General features: G+C 43.5%; 1 protein-coding gene across 1 annotated transcript; it reads right to left on the reverse strand.

Moving 5' to 3' along the window:
* Positions 1 to 1,454: 1,454 nt before the first annotated feature.
* LOC119897558 (circadian-associated transcriptional repressor-like) lies at positions 1,455 to 8,720 on the reverse strand. Its single transcript, XM_038711353.1, has 6 exons — positions 8,527 to 8,720; positions 6,453 to 6,796; positions 6,265 to 6,340; positions 5,615 to 5,693; positions 5,053 to 5,236; positions 1,455 to 4,916 (listed from the first exon to the last, which is right to left on the reverse strand). Exons 2-6 carry the CDS (start codon positions 6,792 to 6,794, stop codon positions 4,314 to 4,316), a joined length of 1,284 nt encoding a protein of 427 aa, XP_038567281.1. The 5' UTR covers positions 6,795 to 6,796; positions 8,527 to 8,720; the 3' UTR covers positions 1,455 to 4,313.
* Positions 8,721 to 15,251: the final 6,531 nt, after the last annotated feature.

Consider the following 15,251-nt stretch of genomic DNA (forward strand, 5'->3'; position numbering starts at 1 on the left):
GGAGGAAGTGAGGGGGGGAGTAATGGTGGAGGGGGAGGGGGAGGGGGGTGGGGGGTAGAGGGCAAGGGCTTCTCTGCTAAAAACTGCATGGATACAAGGGGGGGCCGAGAGGGAGGGAGGCAGAGGAGAGGAGGGAGGGAGGGCGGTATCTGTTGTTGTAACGTAGCACAGTCAGTGTGTCAGAGACAGGCCCATCACAAAATCAGCCAGTCAGTGTGTCAGAGCGTGCGGTGGAGAGCGGCGCACGCGTGTGCATCTGTGTTTATGACTCTGTGGAAGGTTTGCGTGTGTGTGCGGCAGCACTGATGAGCAGGGAGAAATCAAACCACACCCTCTTAAAATTTGCCACTCTCGTGCCCATGTGCACGCGGTATCCATGGATGTGATGCTGGAGTGGAGAGAAAATGGAGAATGTTTCAGCATTTTTAATTTGTGAATTTGAGTCAAATGACATTTAATATTTGAGTGAAAAATTTCCATTGAAATTTCCATGAGCCCAAATTGTTTATTTTGTCTGACCTTCAGCCCAAAATCCAAAGACATTCACTTTACAGTGATATAAAACAGCAAATCCTCACGTTAGTGAAGCTGGAACCAGAGAATATTTGTAGTTTTTGTTTGAAAACAATCAATCGATTATCAAAATAGTTTCCTACACATTTTCTGACAATCAGCTAGTATTTGCAGCTATGAAATTAGTACAAAGCTTTTTGTCTACAGCTGTGCCTATTTTCACCAATGATTTACAGCATATTGTGATGTAAAATTAACATTCATTTATGTAACATAATACTGGAAGTTTTTCGTCAAGATCTAAAATTACCTCTCGTTTAGTATAGAAAATACATCACTGCCAACACAGCGCAGTTTTATGGGTTTAGCAGGATGTTTTGGTGAGTGATCAGTACGGTTCACCTTTGACTCTTGCATTTTTTTTTAGAGGGACTGAAATCAGCATGCCTTGGTTCAGAGATCAGACTTGAGCCCCTGTTTGACTGATCTATTACAGCACCAAGGATGCACCACAGACACAACCACACCAGGCACTTCTCTACTACCTATAGTGGGTATTCACTCATTGTGACCTCATGAAATAAACAACCAAGCCATATGAAGACACATATAAAGTACAGTAGTGTTTGCGTTCTGTAGAAGCAGCTGGTTGGAGGATCAGCCAGCCCCCCTACTATTGCTAGTCAGATTACCGAGGCTGTAGTCTCACACCCTGCCACCTCTCCTTCCCTTCACCACCCCCCTCCCTCTTCAAAATGTAGTTTGTAAAAATGCACCCCATCGCGTCGCACATCTGCTTAGTGAGAGCTGCTTTCCAAAACACAAGTCTTACTCACATCATTGCATATTATGTCAAAAATCTAATCAAATATGTAAATGTTTAAACGCATACAAGTGTACAAAAAAACTCACAAAACAAGCGAATTAATATAGGCAGAAAGTTCAGCTTTTAAAAATTGTTATTTATTAAAAGATTTTCTCCTCTTTATTACTGTTGGAAAAGTAACCAGAGAAGTAATGTTGTGTAAAGATGGGGGTGTGAGAAAGATAGAGTTAAGTTTAGAAAGAAAACATACTAGCGTGAGGGCGGGTGGGAGATGAAGGAGAGAGGGCAAGGGCAGACGAATGCAGCAGAGTGGGGGAGGGGAGGGCAGCCGAGAGGGGAACTATAGTCAGCTTTTACAATTTGAGAAGACATTTTCTGATCAATTAGCAGTGGAGCAGCTCCAGTAGAAAACGTACATGAAAAAGGACAAACAATAAGAAATAAGTGCAATTGGTTTCTCTGTCATACCACAACCGTATAAAAAGAGGAAAGGGGTGGACCCCCCCTTCCTCCGAGCCTTTGACCAGCGTCTGGCATAACATACTGCCACATCTGAGGACAGGATGGGGTAAGACAGTCTGACTCTGAGTCTGTGACCGAGGGTTTGTACACTCCTTCCTCCACAAACATAGGCAGTAACATGGAGGCTGCCAGCGGCTCTGTGTTCACATGCGGTGCTTTTTGGAGGAGTCTGGTACTCGGATATCCCTCCTCTTGATTTCTGTAATGTATGAACCACTCATACCAATTTAAAAAATATTTTAGTCTAAATATTTACAATACTTTTGCAATATAGGTAAATCCAATCACATCGCTAAAACCCCTTCTACATTTAGAAGATTATGAGTACATTTCCAAATAAAGAGAGGCGTCAAACATCTAAATTAGAATAACAATAGCAGCAGTAGAGCGTGGTGCAAATAAAGATTTACCTCCCTTAATTACATTTATATTTTCTGTGTTGTTTTTTTCAAGTTTTTCACAGCACCAGCTATAAGTGCAGTTGGTTCCTCTGTCGTTCAGAAACAAAAGACAATAGTGCGTTCCATTTGACATAGGAAGTCGGAATTTCCACGTTCAAAGTCGGAAATTTCAAAGGGAACGCCCCCTTAAGTCGGATTTCCGACATGGAAAGTCTGGAGAAACGCACTACTCCGACTTTGTGATCCAAGATGGCTGCTCTGAGTATTAACACTGTGAAACACTTTGAAAGCTGTAGTTTATACTGTTTATTAGCATTTCTGTGTACTGTGTCTCATAATTTTTCGTACACAAAGTGCTGTCCAACTGCTGTCTGTGGAGGTGCTGCTACAGTGTTTAGTATGAGTAAATCCCGCACAATGTGTGTGGTTTTTTTTTGTTTTTTTTTTTAAATCAACCAGCGTAACAATGGCTAAGCCTGGCTAGTTGTAAACAACGGCTGGAGGAGCAAGGTTTTCCAACTTGTTAACTGGAACGCCGTCAGCTCAGGTGTGACGTCATTCCCAGCTCCGACCTCCGAGGTAAATGGAACGCACCAAAAGCCCTGAAGGCTACACTTTAATAACCCCTGGAGAAATAGTAGCCACTTCTGTTTGGTGTGTGTAAAAGTTGGAGATGTAAGAAGTTTGGATTAACCGTTGATGTCAGAATACTAAAGCTGGACCCCGGTTTTTAAGCAGTAGATAGTTGATGATACTGTCGGTTTTTATGCTGTGCGTTAACTTGAGAAGCACAATGAAAATGATTACATGTAGGCTTTTGTGAAATAAAAGCAAACAATCAAAACGCAGCATGAATGCACTGAAAGCACCAAATGCTCTTATGAACACATCGTATTTGGTAAAAGGCACAGTAGTCCAATAGTTCAGATTTCGCTTCTGTATTTGTTTTTTTTCTCCTCATGACAGCAATAAAAAAAACCCACAAACTGTCATCTTCCCAGTTGCCTCACAAAAACTTTAGGCCAAACCATGCAAGCGCACAGCAGATGATATTCAGCTGGCCAATAAATAAATACAAACAATAAATAAATGCAGTGTCCAATCAACACATGAATAAATTAACTGTGGGACTTCAAGAGTCATAAGTCTTTGAGTGGTCCTTGTGTTTTCCTCCGGCTGGTCTGTTAAAAGTTTTTCTTGGATTTACATGACACTGATTGCCCGTCGGTTGGCAGTGGACGACCGGGGCACAAACTTCGGACCCGCAGCATGACAAGCAACATTGTGTGACCTCTGATCGCCGTGATGTCACTCGTCTCGATGCCTCGCCGCAGATCTGCCAGCCAAGTGCCCCGAACAGTTCTTGGATTACATTCGTAATTGACGACATCGTTTTTTCCACCACAGTCTCCAATGACTCCCAACACACCGCATATACAGTATAATGTTGCCTTCTGTACACTGTATTCCACACAACACTAGCTACAACATTTTCAGTGACATCGCAGTCACTTTTCCTCTTCAAGCCTGACGCCTCTATTCTATCTACAAGTGAGTGAAAGTTTGTGTCTCCTGCCATGAGACTAGAATCAAATTCAGCTCAATCTGTGTTACCTCATCACAATAAACTTTGGGAGCTTCCATTCTGAACACTGACATCAACCTTTCTAATTTCAAATCAAGTCTGCCCGAAACAGTCATCTCTGAATATACTGATTGCTTTCATGCTGAGGAGAAAGTATTAGTTGCTCCTCAAAATCTCCATTAATCATTACTCAATAAGCTGTAAATAGCCTATGAGGTGTTCTTCACTACCCCCCCCCCCCCCCAGCCACAGCTGCTTTAGTGCACATGTTCAAATTATTGTGTAATTGTTTTTATCAACTCTGATAGATTTGTATGATCATCATTTGTCTTCAAGATCTATCGCCTTTCCTCCCCTTCCTGTCTTTAATGCATCTATAATCATAGGCCTTCTTCCTCCCTCAGCAGCTCTTAGCCCACAGTGGTGTAACAAAGCAAGGCTGCCGGCTCTTTGCTTGATCGATGCATCAGGTCTCTAAGGGGGTTGGGCCCACCCTGGGCAAGGGCTTAAGTGTGACCTGAGGGGATTGACTTTGACCCTGACAGGCCTCAACGGTTTCATTCTCGCTGTGTTGTGCAGCAACAGGCTGGCTTTGGCACCGGACTGGCTTCTTCAGATTTTTGGGGTGCTTGTAGGTCGTGGTAGAAGAGATAGAGCTGTCTTGCATAGCTGGACTGCCCCTCCTGCGGGGTGGGAGGACGGCAGCGACAGGCTGGTTTTCATTGTTACCCGCCGCTGTTCTGCCCTCATGTGAAGGGCAGGCTTTTCGTGGGGACAGGATGGGGGCAAGGTGGACCCACGTCAGGCTCGGCTCAGAGCGTTGACTAGTTTTGTAATTTGGTAGCTTGCCTAGTTCCTCTCTGTCACTGTCCTTTCCCTTTGTGTCCAGATTTAGCTGGCGGTTACCGGCCATTTGGCTTGCATTAGATGCCAGTGATGGAGAAGGAGGGCCGTCCCTTTCGTCACGGTCTTGCTTCAACCTTTTGTCTTCTGACTTGATATGAGCGCACTTGAGAAGCACTGGGGAAGGCGTGGGGGAGTCCGTACCTGTCCAGCTGAGTCTGCGCTTCTGGAAAGTGAGCAGGAGATTCATTGGCAAGTGAATACAGAACTCAATTTCTGGTGGTGTTAGTGGAAGGGGAGATGGTGTTGTCATGAGGTATTAAAGTACGCTCTTGCACACACGGGAATGTGTGTGTTCTCACCTTGACTGGAATATGTAACTGATCCCTGTGCTTGTGTGGCGGGGTGGCGCTTGAAGTGTCTTGGAAAGAGCGAGCGGGGGACGTGGCGATGCTGGAGGCTGCTGAGACAGGCTGAGTGGAGATCTGAGGAAACCAAAGCTTCAGCAACATCTCCACCTGGAGCAGGGTGTTCAGGTACTTCTCCCTACAAACATTGAAAGATAGTAATTTGTAAAGTGAGGAACAGATGGCAACTATGTAAAGGAAAACATCTGGACTATTATGGCCCTGCATGTAGATTTAGATAACTTTAGTGTTTCTCTGAACTGCCTGTGGATGCTGTAACTCTACCTATCCTAAGGACTGTTTAATAAAACATGGAACAGGAAATGAGGCTTGAAATGGACGACTATCTCACTGGTCGCCACTTGTTGCAACTCCAATTTAATAATTAATCATTAACATGCTAAAATCTAATTAAGATGTCTTGTCTCATGATGCAAAGACAGACAAGGTGAAAATGAGTAACATATAGTTTGAAACACCAAGATTAGAGGATGGGACAGCGTGCATGACATCTTACCCGCTGTTAGGTCTCTGTAAAACCCCCACAATCCTCTGGATTCGATCCATAGCAACACTCTGCTGGAAACTGCTTAAACCTGTCAATCAAAAACATAATCAGTCAGTCAGCATTTACACTCAAACACTCCATAGTCAAGAAAAAAAAAGCATGCACATGTAAACAGGCTCGCTTTCTCTCTGAATGACACACACACACACACACACACACACACACTTCACTCTGTGAAATCAGTGAACTCTCGTGAGCTGATGAGTCAGCCACAAGACTGTCGCTTCACACACGGTGCACTTTGGACTGCATCAATAGGCTGCGTCAATACAGGCTGCTGCACAAAGGAGCACTCTCTAATACAACGGGCTGAGGCCACTGAGACCATATAAACTGGTGTTCAGCATCTACAACTGTAGCTGCCAGTCTCCACACATTTACTGTATTCATTTTAGCCGACGCTTTTTATCCAAAGCCACTTACAATTGCTATATATGTCAGAGGTCGCACGCCTCTGAGACACATTGGTGGATGTGTCACAGTAGGGAATTGAACCCGGGTCTGTCAGACCAAAGTGTCTTATCCATTAATGTGTCTTATCCATTTTTCCACCAACACCCACATGCTCGTCTGGACGCATCAATATTAAGGATGCTTACCCCGGTCGAATCGGCCCCTCTTCAGTCCATTCAGCAGCTCCAGCAGGGGCCTGACAAAACCCTGTAGCTCAGCACACTGGCAGAGGAAGAGGAGGAGATGATAGGGAAGTTTGTGTTAGGCCTTGCTGTCTGAATCAGTCTGCTGGGCTCTTCTTATCACTCTTTGTCCCCTCCAGCCAGTCCCTTACCTTCTGCGCAAACAGCAGGTCTCCCTGTGATTTTGCGCTCTGGCCTGTCGGATCTGTCTCGTCCAAGCTGATGCAAGCTGCCTTGCCGGTGTTCTCTGACCCGTATGACTCCTCTTCATCGGGGAAGCCGCCACACATCCACCTCGACCCGGGACTCTCCGACCCTCTGTCTCCATTGGTCGTGGCCCCGCCCACGGCACCGACGATGACTGAGGAAGAACTGTCTGTCAGGAAGACGTCTGTGTCGTCCTCTGCCTGCTCAGAGTCGCTGAACAAGAGGCTGTCACTGGAGCTCAGGGAATCAAAGGAGGGTTGAGAGGAAGTGCTGCCCTGGGACTGCATTGCTGTTGGGGCAGCAGCAGAGGGTTAGGGTTATCATGACAGTCAATTCAGCTTAGAAAGAAACAAAAACAAAAGGGCTTGGCTGAAGACTAAAAACCAGCATGTTTTTTAAAATTGTCACTAGAGTGAGAGGCAGACAACAAATGAAAAAATAATTTCAAAAGAACTGCTTTCCATTTTGGCAAAACTCCATTTTTTCCCCCTACCTCTCTCCCAAAAATAATAACCCCAATTACTCAAAATGGTGGGCATATACCAGTGCCCTAGTTTAACATGGTGCAGAGTGGGACTGGGGGTAGGCAGTAGGCACACAATGGTAGCGCATGTCTGGCTTCCATTGAGGAGATTGGAGACTGGAGAGGAGAGTAAAATGTGAGGGGGATGGGAGCTTGTAGAGTAGTGAAATCAGAATAGGCAGTCTCTCTCTCTCCCACTGCCTCCGGTGCTCTCTCTAGCCCCTCCTCTCTGTCTCAGGCTTACTCTCCATCCCCCTTGGAGTCACACACACACACACACACACAAACCTTTCCTTCCTCTATGGCTGCGTTTCTGTATGCCTCTCATTACTCTCTACTCTCCCTTCAGCTCATCCTGTTCGTTATGCGCACAAGCCTGATACTCTTCTTCCTTTCCTCTTCCACAGACCAGCCCTCCTCCTCCTCCTATTCCTCACTTACTCACATTTTACATTCTCCATCTCCGGCCATGTGCCTCTCTCTGTCAACTGTCTTCCCCGTTCTTTCTCTCTCTTTCTGTAATCTCTGAGTGCCTGCTGGTCTCTGATCCCAACAACAGGGGGGGGGGGGGGGGGGGATTAGAGTGGTCACACAAACACACTCAGCAACATACACACACCAACACTTAGCTTTTATCAGCATGTGAAATAAAGTCTGAACTCCCTCACAGACAAAGAAGAGTGGTAGAGATTTTAGCAGACAAAAATAATATCTAGAGAGCATTTTCAACAAGCTTTTCCAGCCTTTCCATTCAAATTTTATGTGTGTCTCATGGCTGGCTTCCCTTCAGGGCAGTTGATTCCTCTTAAAATCAAATGTCACGTTGTTTACATGCATCTGCACGAGACAACTGAAACAAATAGTGGAAGATCACACTAATTGCATTGCCCCCTCATTCCTATGCCTATGGTGGGTGGGATAGGGTTGGGGGTAGAAGAGTGGGATGGGATAGGGGTGTAGGCGCTGGTGGTGCATGTGTCAGTACAGTCTGCACAGGTAGGTATGGATCATGAGGCTGCGTTTCAGGTGTTGGCTGCCTGTCTGTGTGTGTGTGTGCGCGCACTACTATACCCAGAGACTAACACCCCGCATATCTACACAAAATCTTCCATACAATTTAACAAATATACATAATTTGAAATATCAGAAATCAAGCCGGGTGACAGGGCAGCAAGGTAAACATGAAATATAAGAGAAAAAATGAATCATCAATGTAATGTTCTGCTAACTTAAAAAGCCATATATATATATATATATATATATATATATATATATATATATATATACACACACACACACACAACCGCACGTAAAATTAACAAAAATAGATGGAGCAACGCCACGTGAGAAGAAATAGCTTTTGGCTTTATTAACACAGGCTACCGGGAGCACATAGAGGATACAGCGGGACAGGAAATTCCTTTAGGCTAGCCGGCCAACTTCAGGAAACGTTAGCTATAAAACAAACAAAAAGAAAAACCGTTGGAGATACTCACCTTCAGTAATGTGAGATAAAACAGCAGCTGCCAGAAACAATCGTAAACGGCTTCTCTCCTAATTTTGATACGACAGATCCGTTAATACACTCTCCGTAGCCGGAGCAACATCGGGGCGCCCAGCCTCTCTCAGCTCTCTGTCACACACACACCGCCCGGCAGTTCATCGATTTGTGTCTTTGCTGGCAGTTTTATCTCGGCAGTTTACGAACGTCAACATGTGCGCGGATCCACGTGCCCACGTTTTGCGCGCATTCTATTGGCTGCCGTCCCGGCTGTGGCGCGCACCATTGGCCAACCCTTCCAGCCAGTGATTGCTTTACTATCCTTTGATTGGACGGTGACCCAGGCACTCACGGTCCTGCCCACTCATGTGTCGCTCGTGTGTATGCTGTCGGGCAGGGCTGCTCTACTACAGCGAGTGGGTGTAAACACACACACGCACGCACTACGGCGCCGGCCCGAGCGGTGCACAATTATGTTTAATATATCTGATGTACACAGCGCTTATGCCCTGCCCCCTCACATTCACCCCCAAAACACAAGAGCACGAGCATACTGAACGCATCAGGAAAAAAAAGAAACCATATGCAACCCAGCTCACTACTGATTTAGGTTTAATTGAAATGCACGAAGAACTGACACCAGCAAAGCATAGGCAGGAGGATGCCAGACCTCTAATCAGTGGAGAAGAAGCCTGTAATCAAACGGAGAAATACATTTATCTTTATCATTTATCGGGATTGCTGTTATGTAAAATCCATTCAGGCACATTAAACCAATCATCATTATCTATAGTCAACAGATATTATATATTTAAATATCATTTTTAATAACTGTCTCCAGCCACACCTAACCACACAGAACATGTTAACATACATTATAGTGGAGTAGAGCACTCATGTGTTTGATAGTTTGCAGAGTCAGTCTCCAGGCAACATCAATAACCCCGATTTGATTCAATGACACAATCCAACTTTCACAACCAGCTAATGCTAATATACACCCCCACAGCTCCCTCCTCCGTTCTTCAGCTGTTTTCATAAGTCTCTTCAAGAGCTATGTCTTACTTGACGATCCTATAGGAACAAACACCTATAGAAGATGTCACATTTCCAGGAACAGGGCAGGAAATTATTCTAACATAATTCTTTAACCCTATCTGATAGATATTGGCTAATATAACAGGTTTGTTGTTTAAGTTGTGTATATTTCTTGCCATTTTCCCTCAAGATATGTGCATTCTCTATACTTTCTTCAGCTGTCTTATAATTTAAACGGACAAACAGGTTGTGTGACTCAACTTGATGTTACAAACAACCCTAAACGTAGCATTCTTGTGCAACAAAGGTTGTCATTGTTCAGGTTGCCCAGCTGGGGAAAGAAACATGGCTAAAGATAGGAGTTAAAAGGCGAATAATGAAATAAAAAAGAATAATATCTTTTTTCTATTTTGTGTCATTGTGTTTCTATTGTTAACACTTAAAAATGTAAGTTATAGGGATTTAACTATAATGCAGTAAGTCATTCATTCATGTAGCAGCCTCCCCCTCTACAAAGTGAACTCAATGACCCAGTCTTGAAACATACATTGAGTGCAGTATACCAGCACTATATATTTGTAAACCACAGACATTATCTGTCCCAGACTCATCATATCTATTCTCTCCCTACAAAACTTAATTGCAGATCACTTAGTATGTCGGCTTTTACTGGTATTTTTACATGTGAAACACCAGGTTAAAGCACGAGGAGTGGTGGAGGTCTCTAAGCTCTTTGCATGTCAGGAATGAATAAGCTGCCCTTCCCCCGCCCCCCTATGCACAACATACACATGAACCCACTGAACCCTCTCCTCAGCATACGCACACACAACAGGTTGTGTCCTTGATTGATTGACAGTACTGTCTTTGATCCTTGCAGTTACATGCACACACTTGGTAACCTCAACACCTGGTGAGCAAGCCACCCCCTCATCTTATTGTCAAAACACAATAATAGTTAATGTTTAGTAGTAAACTGAGGGGAAGGTTCCTGTTTGTGCATACAGGGACCAGATCGATGGCTAAAGCTTTCCACGCCCAGCAGCATTCCTCTGCAACACATGAACCCAATGAACCTCCTCTGAGTTCATGTTGTTGAAGACCACCCCCATCATTTCCATCTTTCCAACTCCCTTCCCCCCTTTCATCCCATCCCCCACCTGGTATCTGTGTGTTTTTCTCTTCATTCTTTTCTCAATATTTTCTTTTGTTTTGTTGTTCCTGAGAATTCAATAGGAGTGACCGGTGACCATGTTAAGCCTACCACCATGGATGGTGGTTTGTCGATGGAGTGGGTCAAAGTGCAGTGTGTCAAATTGGTCCCTAATATGGAAACTACAGCCATCAGTTGGGTTACTCAAGCCAGAATGATGGAATGATATCTGCATATCTGAAATAATATGAATTTATATATATATAAATTTATTTTATTATAATAAAAAAAATTATAATAATTTTTTTTTTGTAGATTCACTTCACTCCTGATGCTTTTGTCCTCGGGTTACATGTAGGCTGGCACAGTAGATGATCCTGTGGTTTATCTGAAGAATTATTTAAGAGAGCTTAATTATATTTAATAATATTGAATATCATTTTGTTAGTCGATTGTTTTGAGGCCTGTGCTCATGTGAAAGCATGCAGGCGGTCAGGTAGTGAAAGCATGCAGGAGTTCCTGTAAGGCCAAATGCACAAGTAGGTGTGTTGAGAGCGAGACACCACAACAGAAATCTGACCTGCCTGAGGGAAGACAGAGGCCTAAAGAGAGACTAAACTGTGAACTGTCTCCACCTGCTTTGCAGGGGCTGAGCAACATATCATGTTTCACCTGGAAACCAGGACAGCTGGGAAACAATACACACTCCTGCTGTTGTGTCCTGTCTGCACTATACCTGCTGCCAGTAGTCTCAAATATATAATACAGTTAAAAAATTTTGACAAAGGAACAAAATTAAATATATATTCCATGTCTACTGTATATGCGAATTGCATATATTTTAGTGGGTGGACAGTTCATAGGCTATTTCATGGCATTGCTGGCAGGAACAGGGATAAATGATTGTTTTTCACATTTAAAGCATTCATCATTTTGTTGGAAGCAGCCCAGTAGGCTACACATTGATAATTTAGTTCAGCAAAATCATCAGCCAGCCACTATCTGTCTTTTAGTCACACGTGGATCCTTTTCTGGTAGTCACACTGAAATATTCTGCATTGAGAGCCATGATTTGTCCAGTTGGACCAGACCCTGGAGCGTTAACCCTCTTGGTGCGGTTCGTTTGGGTTGGTGTAAACGCCGGACTCGAACTCTGGTGCGAACCACACAACCGCTCTCTGGTCTCTGGCTGTAGGTCGAAGGGCTGCTGTAGGCTGTGTGTCATTTCATTGGTTAGAAACGTTTTCTCTTCCTGTTTTGGTGACTTGTCGACCAGTAGGGACAAATCTGGACCTGATCTAGACTCACAACGCTGTGTGATGCCTTCTGAATAAAAGGGCTGAATTACTGAAGAATGGCTTCCAGTGAACTGTTGAGCTGTGTCATGTGTCATGTTAAAGTTAAAGAACTGCGTTAGCAGTACTGTAACATAGCCTATATATTTGGAGGGGTTTGTTTTTCACCTGCCAACCCTATATAACTGACTGCCAGTAACTTTATGACCAATAATTGATTGGTTCGATTCAGGAACCAGACCAATCTGGCATAGCCTACTGGGCGGTGGGCTGAGTGACATGGGGCCAAAGAACAGAGAGAGCGGAGGTGAAGCCAATCTGTGACCTGTTTGACCCTGTTTGAATTGGCAGGTGTTGGCCCCATCACTTTTTGAAAGAATTTCTAAAAAATGCTCAAAAAACAGAAGAAATGTTAATTAACAAATGAATGGTATAAGAAAGATTTATTTGCACAATAAGAAAACCTGCAATGCAATGTAAATATAGAAGAAATATCTGTTGTTCAAGAAAGTAAGCTAAAAAAAAATAAATAAGCAACTGATTACTGCATTATTTTGTATTATATTTTTATATTTTGAATTTTCACCTGCCACCTGAATTTCGTGTTTCACCCAAAGACATTTCCACCCGCGCTATCCTCAACCATAAAATGAAACTAGTGAATATTATAACATTAACGACTTAATCCAATTTATGGAGTAAATGTCTTTATTTACATGAAGGGAAACAAAATTAAGGTGACGGGTGACAATTAAAAATTTAAAAATATAGGCCTAATGGAATATAATTCAGTCAGCTTTTGGACAATGCACATTTGTTTCTTCTATATTTCAGTTGCATTGCATGTTTCCGTATTGTGCATTGTTTCATTTGTTATTCAACATTTCTCGTTGCAGGCTTTTTTTTCAGAACATTTTTAACAAAAGCTTTCAAAAAGTGATGGAGACATTCTGATTCTGACCTGTCCCCAGCGTCCCCAGTGTTGATGACACCTATCTGTCGATACTTTTAAATGTCCCGCCCCATCCAGGCTGTGATTGGTCGGTTCACAAAAAATGACATTGACGAGCTACATTCAGTGCACGGCTGCTTGAGAGGCACCCGAAGTTCTCTCCTTCCTCGTCTCTCTCCGCCGACAGAGTTTAGCAGGCAGAGAGAACAGGAAATGAAAGTAGAGTAAAGGCTCGTGCAGACTACACGACTTTGAGCGTGCTGTTCATACTACACAACTTGCCGTCCTGTGACGGGAGTCTTGAAGTCGTTGTGGCGTTCACACTACATGACTGATCGGTGACAGTGGGTCACACACTACAAGAGCTGACAGCGGCTGTCACCTGAAATGTGTCGGGGAGCCCTTTTGTTGTGTCATTGAGTAGTTAACACATAACGACTGGCGACTGCCGATCAGCTGCTGATTTACTCCCGATCACAGCCTGACGGACTGTAGTGTGAACTAGGCTTTAGTGACAATGATGATGATTATTTATACTAAGGTCAATGATTATAACATAGGCCTAATCATAACGCTATCATAAAAGTGAGACTTTCACCTACTGCGGGTGATCACTCGCGTTATCCAGCGCTGCATAGCCAAAGCCATTTGACATTGTTTTTGTAGCTAGTTTCCTAATGCAGTCTTAACTTTGGCTAACTGTCCTAATGGCTGAGGTGAGGTTATTTTGTCAGCATCGGCGTTGGCTAATCCCACGCTGCTGTGAAAATGACTTGTAGGCTACTTACTTGAGTATGAGTTGTGTACTTCATGGCCAACTCTGATCACCATAGAGTAAGTAAATGAGTGTGAATGAGTGCACTGGTGCACTTACTACTCATATGGTTAGGAGGAATAATACAGTAGGTATATGTGGAAGCATATTGGTGAGGGGTGTCTGGTCGATTTTGGTGGGCCGATCTTTTGTCCCTTTCCAGCCCTGGCTGTAGCTCTAGGAACAATGTATGTCAACATATAATTAGCCTACAGCATGTATATAGTATTAGCTTACGCATGAACCTATATTCAAAACCAGAGAGGCGCTTCATCTGCCGAAGCTGCAGCGTTTTTCCTCCTCGCTCACATTTGCGGAGCCGGGACATGTTTTCATCGGTATAACCCTATGGTATAAACAGAGGGGATACTCACATGTCAGAGAGACGCTGCTCTGGTAGATTTGTGAATGAAACCAGCTGACACGCCCCCCTGCGCATACGCGGCCAATAGTGTAAACAAACATTGTAAGCACGCCCCCTCAGCGGCACGCCGAGCGACCAATGGGATGCCTGCAAAGGTTATTGCTGTTGCATAATTTGGCTGAACTGATTCACGTTTGAGCGAGATGCTGCACAGTGCGAAGAGATGCGGTGGAGAGGTAGACAGAAGAGATAAAGAGCAAATAAAACAGTGGTTTGATGTGGAAAAATGATTATCTATCTGTCTATCTATCTATCTATCTATCTAATGTTTTAAGTTTATCATTGAATGCGATGTAATTTAGATCAGAAGACTCTTGTCTGGATTGCCCTTGATATTTTAACGGACGTATTTTAATGCACCCTAAAAAAGAATTTTGAATTGATATTTCAGTGATTAAGTAGCCTAAAAAACAACTAATCAGTGCATCAAAACTTTAATTGGTGACGCAATTGGGTGGCTGTCCGCAGTTGTTCCATTGACAATAGTGATGGACTCACGTGGGTCCAATGTTTTTTTCTAAAATAGCTGTGATTCACCATTTCCCATCAAAATTACCATCGTCGTCCCGTTATTCACTGCCTATGGAGCAGTTTCAAGCATGTAACAAATCTTTACTGTCGCCACACAATATAAATAGTTTTAGGGTGGATTTCCTGTTTAAGGACTCAGCCCACAGTCTGTCACGTGGAGAGGGCTCCCTCTAGTGTTCAAAACTGAACAAGTCGTTCAATAATATTCTGTCAACGGTATGTTTAGTTTATACTAGTGACATAATGTCTGAAATATAACATCCATCCATCCATCGTCAACCGCTTATTCTGCGTACAGGGTCGCGGGGAAAATATAACATTTTTAAACAAAATTCACAGTCAGTCTTTGTTTGGTCTAAAACATATACAAACTATTAAACATTTTCCTACGCGGAGAATGCAATGATGAATTAGTATGATGCAAGTTTATACAATCCTAACAGAGACAGTCAAATGTTCATATTAAAAATACACATTTCAAGTCAGGTGTAACTAATAGCTTCCTAATTTAAA

This window comes from Micropterus salmoides, unplaced genomic scaffold (genome assembly GCF_014851395.1).
Source record: "Micropterus salmoides isolate LMB-PRFRI ecotype aquatic unplaced genomic scaffold, ASM1485139v1 Ms_hic_scaffold_11, whole genome shotgun sequence".
Lineage (NCBI taxonomy): Eukaryota > Metazoa > Chordata > Actinopteri > Centrarchiformes > Centrarchidae > Micropterus > Micropterus salmoides.

What these genes read in the sequence shown, in the direction of transcription:
- LOC119897558 (XM_038711353.1), bottom strand. Translation starts at nt 6,794, where the DNA reads ATGCAGTCCCAGGGCAGCACTTCCTCTCAACCCTCCTTTGATTCCCTG. An exon ending in GAGGGGCCGATTCGACCGGG is followed by an intron (nt 5,694 to 6,264) that starts GTAAGCATCCTT and finishes TTTGATTGACAG; the next exon opens with GTTTAAGCAGTTTCCAGCAG. An exon ending in AGTTACATATTCCAGTCAAG is followed by an intron (nt 4,917 to 5,052) that starts GTGAGAACACAC and finishes CTCACTTTCCAG; the next exon opens with AAGCGCAGACTCAGCTGGAC.